The 12,732-nt window shown below is 39.9% G+C and overlaps 1 protein-coding gene across 7 annotated transcripts in view; it reads left to right on the forward strand.

Annotated features, from left to right (window-relative positions):
• The window catches only part of LOC310899376 (OCIA domain-containing protein 2-like), a 21,347-nt gene continuing 8,615 nt past the window's right edge, over nt 1-12,732 (forward strand). Inside the window, exons 1-9 of one of the 7 annotated variants that reach the window (XM_083835676.1) lie at nt 1-33; nt 680-766; nt 1,738-1,875; nt 4,099-4,192; nt 5,044-5,097; nt 7,147-7,194; nt 7,914-8,010; nt 9,269-9,356; nt 11,485-12,283. In XM_083835676.1, coding sequence (XP_083691802.1) covers nt 1,816-1,875; nt 4,099-4,192; nt 5,044-5,097; nt 7,147-7,194; nt 7,914-8,010; nt 9,269-9,350 — 435 coding nt within the window. In that variant the 5' untranslated portion in view covers nt 1-33; nt 680-766; nt 1,738-1,815 and the 3' untranslated portion in view covers nt 9,351-9,356; nt 11,485-12,283. The other 6 variants (XM_083835675.1, XM_083835678.1, XM_083835677.1 and 3 more) reach the window with 6 other exon arrangements.

The raw sequence follows: 12,732 nt of genomic DNA on the forward strand, positions 1-12,732 counted from the left end.
TACAGCTTTCAGCTTTCATTCCAAGCGGGAGAGGTAACCAGGAAGCTGCTCAAAGGGCTACCTATTGGGGGGGATTCGTCATTATGTTGAAGAGGAAGTGTTGTCTAATAACTTATAATTCTGAAGAAATGTATTCTGAAGAAAACATATGAGGTTAATGGCAGGCTGCAAGCCATTTGGTGTTCAAAAGGGATTTGAATAATGCTCTCAGTGATATGCTTTAACTTTTGGTTAGCCCTGAAGTGGACAGGCAGTTGGACTTGAAGATCTTTGTAGGTCTCTTCCAACTGAACTTTTCTGATATATATTTTTTTTGTATTATTTTTTACTATATATTATTTATTCTCAGCAATTTTGTCTTTATGAAGATGTTGCACTTACATCTGTTGCAGCAGTTAGAAACCTCATCAGTCATTAATATTTTCCAGTCAAGCTTTTTACGCAACCGTCTGCACAGAAAGGCTTCTTGAGCAGATAAGAATATGAACATGTCGTGTCTTTAATTGAAGTAAATCACTTTAAAGTTTTATGCATTTTTTGCATCTTTGATCTCCTTTTTTACATTGAGTGACAAGAGACTGACAGAAAATTAAATTGCTTTTAGTCAGGGTGAGGCAGACAGTGAAGGGCTGGTGGTTTTCCCAACAATATGTGGATTTTCAAGCTTAATTTTTTTCAGACACAAGGGTCGTTGTCATTTTTTGAGAGTGGCTGAGAATAAAGCAAAGCTGAGCAGTGAAAGAAGTCACCAGTTTTGCAGATTTGCGTGAGTACAAGGCTTAAATGAGACTTTTTACCAAGGTGAGAGAAGGTCACGTTGCTTCTGCTTCATCACTTAAAAAAGCATTGCTGTCTGAATGTCTGATGTGCATGAAGCAGACACTACATGAACTTTACAGCTGTGTAACTGACCCAAAAATAAGCACAGGAAATGGTTTATACAGTAATATTTTGAATGCCAAAAACCATTCAGGTTATTAAATTGTTGCATATGCTTCCTATTTAACTCTGTCCTTCCCGGTCACTTCAGCCTTGCTCAGTGCCACAAAGTACTTTCTGAAAAGCAGCCGTGCTATCTCTGATGATAAAGAAAGTGACAGACCATGCAGGAAGACGCTAGGTTAAAAACCACAGTTTTGATGTTTGAATTACTCTAGAAATAAATGGGATTCCTTCTTGCTTTTCCCTAGTAGCATAAGTTTAAGACATGGAAGATGGCTTATATTTGTTCTTCTTATTTATTTATTTTTTTAAATTTTCATCTGCAAACGGATTGTGTTTGTTGGAAATTCAGGTGTGGTTTGTGATAAGCTTGCATCACAGGTGTGTGGAATCAAAGCTTTATATCAGGAAATGAGGGTATAACCTGTACAGGGATTTTTGACAGCACACTAAAGATGCTAAATTTTTGACCTACAATACAATCAACATTAGAAAGGTTTTGGGTGGCTTACTCATATTTGTTCTCATTTCTTTATGATTGAGAGTGCTGTGCTACGTGATGTTTCAGCATATAATTGTACTTAATGACTTTCCTGTTTGAATTAGGCTGCCTGTAACTTTATATTGCTAATATACTGTTACTGTGCTGTAAACTGTATATAATTGGGTGACTGGATGCAATCTGCTATGAGAAAATAGAGTTGTATTCCTTTTAACTTGGACATTACTGTCTCTAGGTAAACACTGAATTTGTGCTGTTAATATGATACTTTGGCTTCTGATCTTTGCACCTAGGAGAAAGAGAGAGAGCCAGGTATAAAACACATCATTTCTGCTGACTAAGGTTAGCAGCAAAGGACAAGGAGAAAGACAATGTCTGCTGAAACTACCAAAGAGGAAAACCAGACGTCACCACCTGTGCAAGTTGGATGGGTAAGCTGCCTTTTCTCCCTTTTCTTCTTGATGCTATTGCTAGGGAATAAGTGGGAGTTTGCTTTGTTCATTCTTACTGAAGAGAGAAACAGAAATCCTTTACCTTGAGCCAATGAAGAGAAGAAGGGGCTGTGTGTTCTACCTCCTCATTCACTGGTCAGAAGGCGAGGCATTTCTGAGTCTTAAGCCCCTGGTAGTGGTCTTTAATTTATGCTACATGAATTACATTAGTTACAAACTGTTAGAGCCTTGGTGTCTGAGTATTCATTCAGTACAATCTGTCCCCGTGTCGAGGTGTGTGTGCATGTGTGTGTGTATTTATTCAGAGCAAGAACTTGCCCTACTGCTTTACAGAAGCTGAGAGATCCCCTCAGCTGGAGAAGTCAGCTACCCATGGGGGTTCAGATTTTACCATAAGCATGTAGTTACCCAAAAGGAATTTAAATGTGGTCTGACCTTGCTGATAATCAGTCACCGTCAGAGAGCGACAGAAGTGGGCTGCTGTGTGAGGGAAGGTGACCTGGGAGCCACAAGTGACAGCAAGGCAGGCAGGGGTTGTGACCTCGTGTGCAAGGAGTACAATAACACAGTATCCAAAGAAGAGGAGCACAGTAGATCCAGTGATATTAACCAGACAACCCTAATTGATTGCTGGATGATTGCTGGGCACGTCCATAGGAATAAGGCAGGTCTGAGGGTAAAGCAGGAAGTCAAGTTAGCAGGGCAAGGTAAAATCCTCATGGCAAACAGCCAGGTACAGGCATACCTAAAATGCAGTTAAGGCGAGGGCCTGACCTTAAATGCAGTTCCTGAGGCAAGAGGCGGAGACCTGGGGCACAGCTTCTAGAAGCTCTTTCTCCCAGCTTACCTGTTTTCACAGAAATCTAATTCAGTGCTGTACAACCCTGCCATATGAGAGCTGACTTTGAGCCCTAACACCCTGGCAGGGTGTGTATTGGGGCAGAAAGGTTGCAAAGCTTGTTGCTGATCTCAAGGCTCTGGCACTCATTACCTTATCTTTCACTTAGCCTGTTTGGATTTTATTGTATTTGCTGTGACCTTGCTGTGAAATCAATTTGAAGTCAGTTCTCTGGGGTTTATGCAAGCAGCACTGCTGTTAACTTCGGTGGGAACAGTGCTTGAAAAAGGACCGAGATTATTAATTAGCTAACATGTGAAATGGGTGGCTGCAGCTCATAAATGCATTTTGTTGTTATGTGTACAAAATTATGAGCTAGTTGGGCATAAAATGAGTTAGTATCCTGTAGTAGCCCAATGTACTCTTTTTCCCAAGTTACCACTTGTTCTATGAAACATAAGTTCTTTTGCTTTCAGTAATAAGTACATTTGTAGGTGGTGTGGTCTTACAGAAAAATGCTAACATTTCAGCTAATTTTAGCTCATGGTAATGGCTACAGAGATCCTGGAGCAAGAATTTTGGAGTAAGGACTGTCCTGTATGTTTCAGATGTCCAGTAATGATACCGTAAGTGCTAACAGTGATAACCAAGTCATCTCTTAAAGAAAGAAAAATAATCTACTGATAATCACATCTCAATACTCAGGACAGTAGAATGAAAGAGAGAATACTGTCACTTTTTCTTCAGTTAAAATAAAAGGGGGAAAAAGAGCCATCCATTAAACTAAAACCAAACCTGTTGCCAAGCTAAGTATTACGAAGGTGAAGCCAGTGTAGTTGACTTCAGTTAATGTCAAGAATATGTTTAATCTGCTCAGAGAGAAAGTCAGGCTAGTCAGGGGAATCTGACAGAGCTCGTTTTGGTCCTGTTCAGAATACCTGCAAAATCTGCTCTTGCCGAACTTGAACTGACTTCAGAACTGGGCAGAACTTCGTTTTTAGAAACTGCCACACTGACTTTACTTCCTGTAAGTTCTTTCTCGGAAAGCTGTTTTAGCTCATGAGAATAGAATGGCCAACAGAAATAAAGCAACATACTTCTGGGGTAAGTAGCACTGAGCTATTTTAGGAAAGTATAGGTCAACAGGATGAGCGGTTTTAACCTGTGTAGTTCTTTCCGTGACTGTATCAGGTTGTAAAGTATTAAATCTCACTGCTATCAAGAAAACAAGGCGTTTGGCTTGTTTGGATGGGTTTTGCATGGTATTTTATTCATGCATTAAATTATTTGTCTTCTTTAATGGATTTATTTTTTTCTTCCTGTGAGGTTAAATTCAGTAAGCTAACTCAGGTTTATCCTTTCAGCCCATGTTCTATTGTCCCATCTCACAAGTTCACAGTGATGGAGAGATTGCAAAGATCCGTAAAGAATGCAGAAAGGAAAGTTTCTGGTACAGAGGTGAGTGATCCAAACTTTTTCTTAACACACCGATAATGATTTCTTGATTTAGCTGTGCAGAATTGGCTGCAAAATGCTGTGCCATTTATTGCAGTGCATTGTTTTTAAAACTGAATATTATTGGGGGTTAACTCTGCCACCGTAGTCTAAGCTGAGGAATACTTCAGTATAAAATTATTAGATTATTTGTGTAATAATTGTAGGTAAAGGTGGCTGAATTAAACTCTTTTCTAATATGAACTTTAACAATCATAGAGCTGGCATTACTCATGAAGTCAGTAATTAAAACAACATTAGGCTTTTTTAACTTTTTTTGCGTACTTATGTGTGCATTTGAGTGAAAGGGAGACATGGCTACGTGGCTTGGGTCTGTGAAATTCTTTAGGTGCTAGGACATCTAAAAGATTAAATATTTGGTGTTTTAGTGCCTTTTGAGCTCACCACGTCAGTTTGTAACTAGATTATACATTTTCTGTAAGAACATTGAAAAGTATTTCAGCATTTAACTGGAGCTGCTGCCATTACTTGTGTTGCAGTATTGAGGGGAGTTACTGAGATTACAGAAGCTAATATTTAGTACATACATGTAATGTGTTAGCTCCGGATGTCACAGCATGCCTAAGGTCTGGCAATGCGTGAGCACATACTTGCTTTGAAGAGACAGTAATCTGAACAAGCAGGTGTTACAGGGAATTAAGATAGCACACTGTGTTAATTTTTAGAAGATAAGTAATATATTCAAAATTATAATAATATAAAACATGGATTTAACATGTTAAAGTTATATATTTAACAAATAAGTAACAATTTTTGGCTGATCCCAGATACGTTCCTTCTTTTTATTTTTACAGCTCTTCCTTTGTCTCTTGGGAGCATGCTTGTCACCCAGGGACTAGTCTCGAAAGGTAAGTAGAAAAAAATACACGATGGGCCTAAGTTATGAAGTTGAGACTCTGGAATTCCAACTGAAATACAGATTTCCCCAAAGCCTGCTGCTTTTCAAGATCAATATTCTTCTCACTCATCACCGTCGTTATAACGATTTGTTCATTGTGTATGCATTGCTGCATTCATTCTTTTGGAAGAACATGAACTGAAAAGAGAATTCATGACTTAAAAGACTGGTGGCTAGATTCTGTCACCATGATCACGTGTACTCGGGTAGAGACTTCTCTGGGGCTGCTTGTGGGGCAGAAAATTGTACAACCTGAGCAGGGGCATCAGAAGCTGGTGCTGTAACTGTTTGTTTATTTGAATAACGCTGGCAGTCATTTTACAGTGACCACATACCAATATGAATACAGCTTTGGTGCAAAGGGACAAGGAATGCTGCCAAAGTGAGGAGACAGAGGGTTCTTTATAGGGGTGGCTTGCAATCTGCAGGCCAACACAAAAGAAAATTGTATTCTGTTTATGTGGTGAGTGAGCCTGCTTCTACACATTGCACCTTGAGTTCCCCTTCTGGGGATGAGGACTAATAACAAGATCGAGGATAGTGTTTCGGGCGAAGGGCATCCACCCTGAAGATTGCTGTGACAGGGGTATCCCACAGGAGAAAATAATCTAGTCCTTCAGCCTGCGTCAGCAGCTGGTTACAGCAACAGCAGATGAGAGGAGAGAGAAATCACAGGGCCTGAAGGAAGAAGGAGACAAGAATCCAGGGGCTCCAAGGGACAGGTGAAGGAGCAAATGGAGGAGGTGGAAATGGCTCAGCATTTTCTCACTGTCTGTGGCTGCAAGTCCCTTGCTTTTATCCAGCCACTAGGACCATGCTTCCTGCCTCAACTCATTCTATCCTAACTGAGATGGTCAGGAGGACAAGAGTGGGGAACCTGGAAGTTGTGCTAGACCACAACGGGCTAATACAGATTGCCTGATGCATCCTTGACCTATGAGCTTGTAGGCAGATAGGGAGGGAAAGGGCAAGGGTAAGTGTGTGAGGGAAGGCAAGGGACTGCATACATGTTGCTGAAAAGGGTGAGCAGCAGTGGGAAGGGCGCGGGGTTGTCACAGTAGCTAGCATGCTCTGGCACTGGATCGTCTTCACAGTTTTTCTCCATTGTACCTGGACATTTCAAGGCTCATTCCAGGCTGAATGCTCCTCTGCCTAATTGCTGCTCTCAGGCGACTGCAGCACATTGGCTCTAGAAGAAGCTAGAGCTTCCTTCAGAGCCTCATTAGTACTGTCTGAAGGCACATAACAGCGAAACCCGTGTTTGCTTCCCTTCTCTTTGCCATGGCAATCTTGCTGCGTGGAGCTCCCCTCCACAGCATGGCGCTCCCGTGCCAGACACACGTTGTCAGAGGCATACTGGTTCCAGTTCCTGGTGCTAACTGGGGAGAGCTGGATTTTGGTAGGAAAACCTAAAAACAATCATTTAGTCTTATTACTTGTTCATCACGCTGTATTCTCTTAAAAGCCAGTTTGTCAGTAGGATCTCCCCCCTCCAGAGAAGACAGCTAGATATCTGTGGTACAGTTTACCCTAGTCTGATCAATACCGTCAGGAGACTATTGCAGAAGAGTTTGGGACTGCTTCTCTCAGCACAAGGAGCAGGACCCTAAGTAAGAGATCTGAGATCACTATTAAATGTAAGGTTGGTTTGTGCTGAAACACAAGCCATCATCTCCTCCTGCGGTGCTGCAGGTGTCGCCATTGGGAGCCATGCTGCTTTCATATCGATTTATGCTCCAAACCACTGCCTGAAATGAGTCCTGCAAATTACAGATAACTTTTTTCCTCCTATGATTTAGGACTGCACCAAAACAGGTGCACTAAGAACTAGTGGAATGGAAAATGTCCTGGTGTTCCTAAATCTAAGTGGATTTTTAAGGTCTTTGTACATTCTTCACCTTCAGAAATGCAAAAGCTTGTATGAAAAATACCACCTTTGATTTTGAGTGCTGGTGTTCCTCGAGTAAATATGCATTCTGACTATTTTCTTCTATTGTAGGCATTTTGTCAGCAAACCCAAAACTTGGAGCATTACCTAAGATGGCAAGTAAGTTGGACCTAATTCTAAAATAAAGGAAAGATTATTTACAGGCAATGTGCAGACCCCAGATGCATCTCTCCAAATCTCTTTTCGAACTCTTCCTTTTTGGAAATCGTGAGATGTTACCAGAGTGATTTGGGAAATCATAACTCTGTTGAGTTTAAAAATAAATATATATGAAATAAGATTTTTGTAATGTAGACATATTCAGTGGTAGCTTATATTTACTTAATCTATCCTCTCAATTTGGTAAAAACTCACATCACCTTTGTTTTATAAATATATAATGTTAGCCTTCTTGATCACCCGTGCTTAGCAGATCACATAGTTTACAATATCAAGGAAACACTGTACTCTGCTATAGAAAATAATATCTCCTTTTCATATGTTCATTTGATATATCCTAACTGTCTAGTTTATAACTGTGTTGACAAAATAAAAAAAGTTCAGAGACTGTACAGTAATGTGACTTTTAAATGGCAATAAATGAAGTTGATTCCTTTTTCAGCAGAAGCTCAATGGAAAATTGAGAATGTTGAAGTAATATTTTTATTCTAAAAATAATATTCTATTATTTTGAAATAATCCCTGTATAACTTTATATACGCTTGTAACATTCTTGGAGAAAACATGCTACATACACTTCATCATAGGATTAAACTGTAGCCACTTGCAGACTCTTGATGTAAACTCTTGCATTAATGTTTTGTTATCTGTTTCTATAGTTGCTGGTGTCTTGGGCTTTGGCATAGGAAAGATGTCATACATAGGAGAATGCCAAAAAAAGTTCCAGAAAATTGGTTATGGTCCAAAAAAAAAAAGGTTTGTGTTTATTTAAATCATTATTCCTAGATCAAAATAGTCTAAAAATAGTAAAGATGATGCAGCAAAACTATGAATGTAAATTCTGTAGTCAGGTCATGAGGTACTACTTCTCTTATGTTCTTAGACTACATGTGACAGTATTAGGAGCTACTAAATATTCTTCAGAAAATGAAAATTACACTCAATGTATTATCTGTTACTGGGAAATCCTTGATTTAGATCAAATTATTGTACTTTTGAAATGTGATGGTACAACAGTTACCAGTTCTCTTTTCACTTAACGTTGTTCCTCACAAAGTGTCAGACAATCTTCTCTGATATCACTTGGGCCTTTGAGTCCTCCTTGGTATCATATATGAGGCCAACTATACTGCAGATTATTTCTTTTTACACTGTTCTCATACCTTAAAAACAATTTCAACCTTAACATGCATTTCGACTTCCTTGGCTTTGTCTGAACGTACACTGTCATGTCAAATCACGAAAAGCACCGACTGCAGAGGCGTTTTTTCCTCCTTGCAACCCTGTGTCATGGATGTCAATGCTTGCCACCTGTCAGCTCCATGCTCTAGGCATTGTTTTCTGAACTTGATGTAAAGTACTCTTCCCTGTCAAATCGCACTTTGACTTTCCTTCTAACCTCCTCCTTCAGCTGCCAGTACTACTTTTCATTCCCAATATGGTTTCTCGTATGCATCTTTCACACATAAAACGCACTTCCAAAAATCCTGTCCACAAAATCGCTCTCATCTGTCCTTTCACATCTTTCCCACAGACCCCAATGCGAGCTTTATGCCTATGAAAACGCCTTGCTGACAATGGGAAGCTTCATTGTTAGTATGTCTCTGTGTCCCTACTGCCGTTTTCCCCTCACATAACAAAGCTATTCCTTTTCTCACATGGTGATACACCAGCTGGCTCTTTGTCACTCTTCTATAACAAAACTTTTGCTCCTAACTCTGGTTGGTCACTATTGCTAGGTGCAAGGGCAAGGGCCATCTTTTCCTGCTTAGACATTCCTGTTAAATTTTGGTGATTGCTGGAAATAGTAGTTAAGAATAATAATTAAGGGGGTGGTATTGGTTGAGACATGTAGATGTAATCTTCTTCAGTTTATGTGAATTAAAGCAATTACAGCAATTGGAGAACACAGGCAAGATTACTTCTTCAAGAACATTTATCAGTATGCTATATGGTTGTATTAGAAGAAATCCAGCCAAATTCTCGAATGCTTTATTTGCTTCCAATATTGTAGGCATTGCCATCACCCTTGCAAAGAATGTGAAGCGAAACTGAAATCAAAGGAGAAAGAAGGCTCAATTCCTTCAGCACCTTAATCCCAGGTAGGCATCCTTGACATTTAAAATAAGTTTTCATTTTATTTTCCATGCTGAGTTTGTTTTTCATGCTGTGCATTATTCAAGGAAATATTATCTATCCGTGGTTAGTTTTTTTCTAATTATAGATATTTTTTTGCTTTACATACCTTTCACTTTAATTTTAAACACCTCATTTCTGAAGAATTTCTCATTTTTCTGTAACTGTCTTAATAAGAGTGCTGCATATTTACCTAACTGGAAATAATATGGATTGACTACTTATATGAAAACAAATGCAACTCCTTTCTATTTCTAACTTTTAACTAAAGAATCAAATAATTATGGCTAACGTTGATATTTTAAAATACATTGAGATACTGAGATTCTAAAAGCAGACGTTTGTGGGTGGATTTGTTTATTTTTTATTATTTTTTTATTTTTTCCCCCACATCCAGTACTATGGTTTTGCCAGAGCCTTGGTGAGGGCACTACAAAAGCAGTGCTATCCTGGGAAGATAGGGGGGTGAGGAATGAAAGAACAACCACACAGCATGGTGGGGGAGCTGACCCATGTGATGTTTTCTCCCCAGAAAGGGGAAAGGCCCCTTTGAGAAAAAGGAGGGATTACAGGCTGGAAAGCAGGAGAGTGTTTAAATTCACTTTCACTCTTTGTCCATGGAAAAACAGGCGTGCAGCTGGGCTTTCTAAAAGCATTTTCACATGTTCTGCTTGTGGTAATCTGGCCTACATTTCTCACAGGCAGGAGAACGTGTGAAAGTGTTTGCAAATAGCTTGGCTGCAGGGAAGAGAGGGAGCAGAGGGCCTGTTTGAAATCCTGCCATGTGAGTTTCTTACGGCTCTAACTGTAGCTCAGAACAGAAGTCTGATGTGGAAATGATTGGATTAAGTCTCTTTGGCCTGTATTACATAGGAATTTGGACAAGGATGTCAATAATGGTCCCTTTCTTGCTCTAAAGTGCGTTGCTGCAGACAGTCCTTAAGGAGGAGTATCCTTGCAGAACCTGCCTACCTGCCCAGGAGCAGAGATTTTAATGGATGTTTCAACAGAAAGGATTGTTACAAAGGAAGCCATTAGAATAAATTCCCTATTTTCATCAACCTTGCCGCTGCTTGAGCGTTTTATGTCAAGAGCTGCAAGGGCTCAGCACCTGTCAGAAAAGACACCTTGGCTCAGGCTCACCTCATAGGATTGCTGCCAAAACGGGCAGTGCATCTCTTGTGGAGATCATGGAGCAGTGTGGCCAGCCAGATCGGCTTCCTGCTTTAGCTAAAAATCAAGCCCTGGAGGATAGGGAAGGAAAAAAAAAAAAAAACAAAAAACAAAGCCAGAAAACCTTTCTGAGGGGTAACTTGCTAGTACCAGCACAAAGAAGGGAGAGAGCCAGACATAGCTAACTGTGATGGAATGACACCCGAAATCCACTAGCAGTCACGAGCTTTGTTATGTCCTTGCACTACTGTGCTGGTTAAGTGCCTTTGCAGATTTTCTCTCAAATTAATGTTTGCTAATTTTTGTTTGTTAATGTTTTAATTTGTAGGCCAATATTCTCACCCATTTAAAATAAAGACCCCAAAGCATATTTAATTGAGGATGAACAATTACTACCTGAGTACTAGAATTAAGCGTTGATGGCTATGGTGGGATTTGCCTCCATTGTTTGTCAGGGCTGGATCTTGCTGAACCTAAAGTCCAAATACAAGAGACCTTTACTTTCTCAGCCTTTTCCCTTTTTCAGACTTCCTGAAAGTGTTATACACCTTCTGGTGTGTAAGTACCGATTAGCTTTTAAACAAATTCCGAATTGTCTCAAATACAAAAGAGTCTTGCAGCTATATGAAGGGAAGAATGCAGGATGCCACAGGTGCCTCCGTGTTCTTCCCAACGAAAATGGGTCCTGGGATTTCTGTTGTGTGACCGTGCTAAGCACGCATCCCAAGCTTTGGCATTGCCTAAGAGGATCGCCCAGTTAAAATTGTGCTCATGCTGCTGAGTCCAAGGGCAATTTCTATTACCCTCAGGGACTCTGCAGAATTCTCAGAGCAATCACCAAGAAGCTGCACATTTCTCGTTGAAAATAAGAGGCTGCTCAGCTTAATGATTTAAATGATGTGTCTTTTGTCCAATTTACAGATCTGGTGAAGATAACAAAAACTCTACAGATCAGCCTCTTCTTTCAAGTCTTTATTTTGCAGAAAAGACATAATGCCTTTAGTTTAGTGTAAATCACCTTACCTGAAGTAGCTCCATAATCTTAGCATGGTTCTGTCCATAGTAAAAAACAGTTTCTCGTAATCTCGTAATGTACTTTTTAGTTTCTCCTCTCTGTTCTCAGCATGTGCTTTTTTTTTTTTTTCCTCCCTTCAATGCAGTTTAGCCTTAGTGCTGAAATAGTAGAGTTGAGAAAGAAACCTGAGGGTACGTTCTGTATACAAACAGCAGTACATACAAAATTTCATGTTGTATCTCAGCAAATCAAGAGCAGACGCTTCCTCAAACACGGTGACAGTGTTGACTTGAAAACCAAAAGCACAGCTTCTGAAAGGCTGGCTTCACGGTCAGTCGGTAAAGCCTGTCTGCTGTGGTTTTGGTTGGTGGGTTTTTGTTCTACGCTGTGCCTACAGTTTGTGTTCCCTCTTGAACTACCTGAACACAAAAAGACTGCAGGCAGGAAGTACAGAATGTAGAAGTAGAAAGTAACTATTAATTGGTTACAACGAACAAAAGATATTCCAGATTTAACAAGCTGTTAGACTGAATGCTCGCCACCTTGATAAAGGCAAACTCTCAGAGGTCGTTCCTGTGGTCACTGTTACCTCCTGGGGGCTACTGGGTGGGTGAAGACAGCTTTGCTACTTAATCGTTGCTTTACATGTAACTTTGTTCAGGTTCCCTATTACTTTGCTGTAATAAATTTACTGTTATAGAAAAATTGAGGTGTGGTTTTTTTTTTTGGTTTCCTAAATTTATTTCCATACTTTGCAAGAGTCACTACTCTGATGAGCTAATTGTGTTAATCTAAGTTCATGACTTACTGTGGTACGGTTACGAAAAAGGGCCCTTTGTGAATCTAAGCTGCATTAGCACTAAATTGGTGCATATCAAAGGAAAAATGAGCACAGCTTATGGGCAAACTGTTCTTTAGAAGGTGTTTAAAAGCATTTTTCTGTACTTCGGGGGATTTACGGTCAAATAATTCTTTAAGCCTGTCAAGTGCCAAGCTCCCCATAATGCTCCTTGGTTTGGGAATTAACAGGGCTGTATGTTTTGGTAAGGCTATTATTTAATTTTGTTAAAATACAATTTCTCCTGTGTTGCTTGACCAACAAATCTAGTCAAGGGTGAAGCCGGGCAACAAGCCTTTGTAACGAGATCGTAGTG

Source organism: Anser anser, assembly GCF_964211835.1.
Source record: "Anser anser genome assembly, chromosome: 4".
Classification (NCBI taxonomy): domain Eukaryota; kingdom Metazoa; phylum Chordata; class Aves; order Anseriformes; family Anatidae; genus Anser; species Anser anser.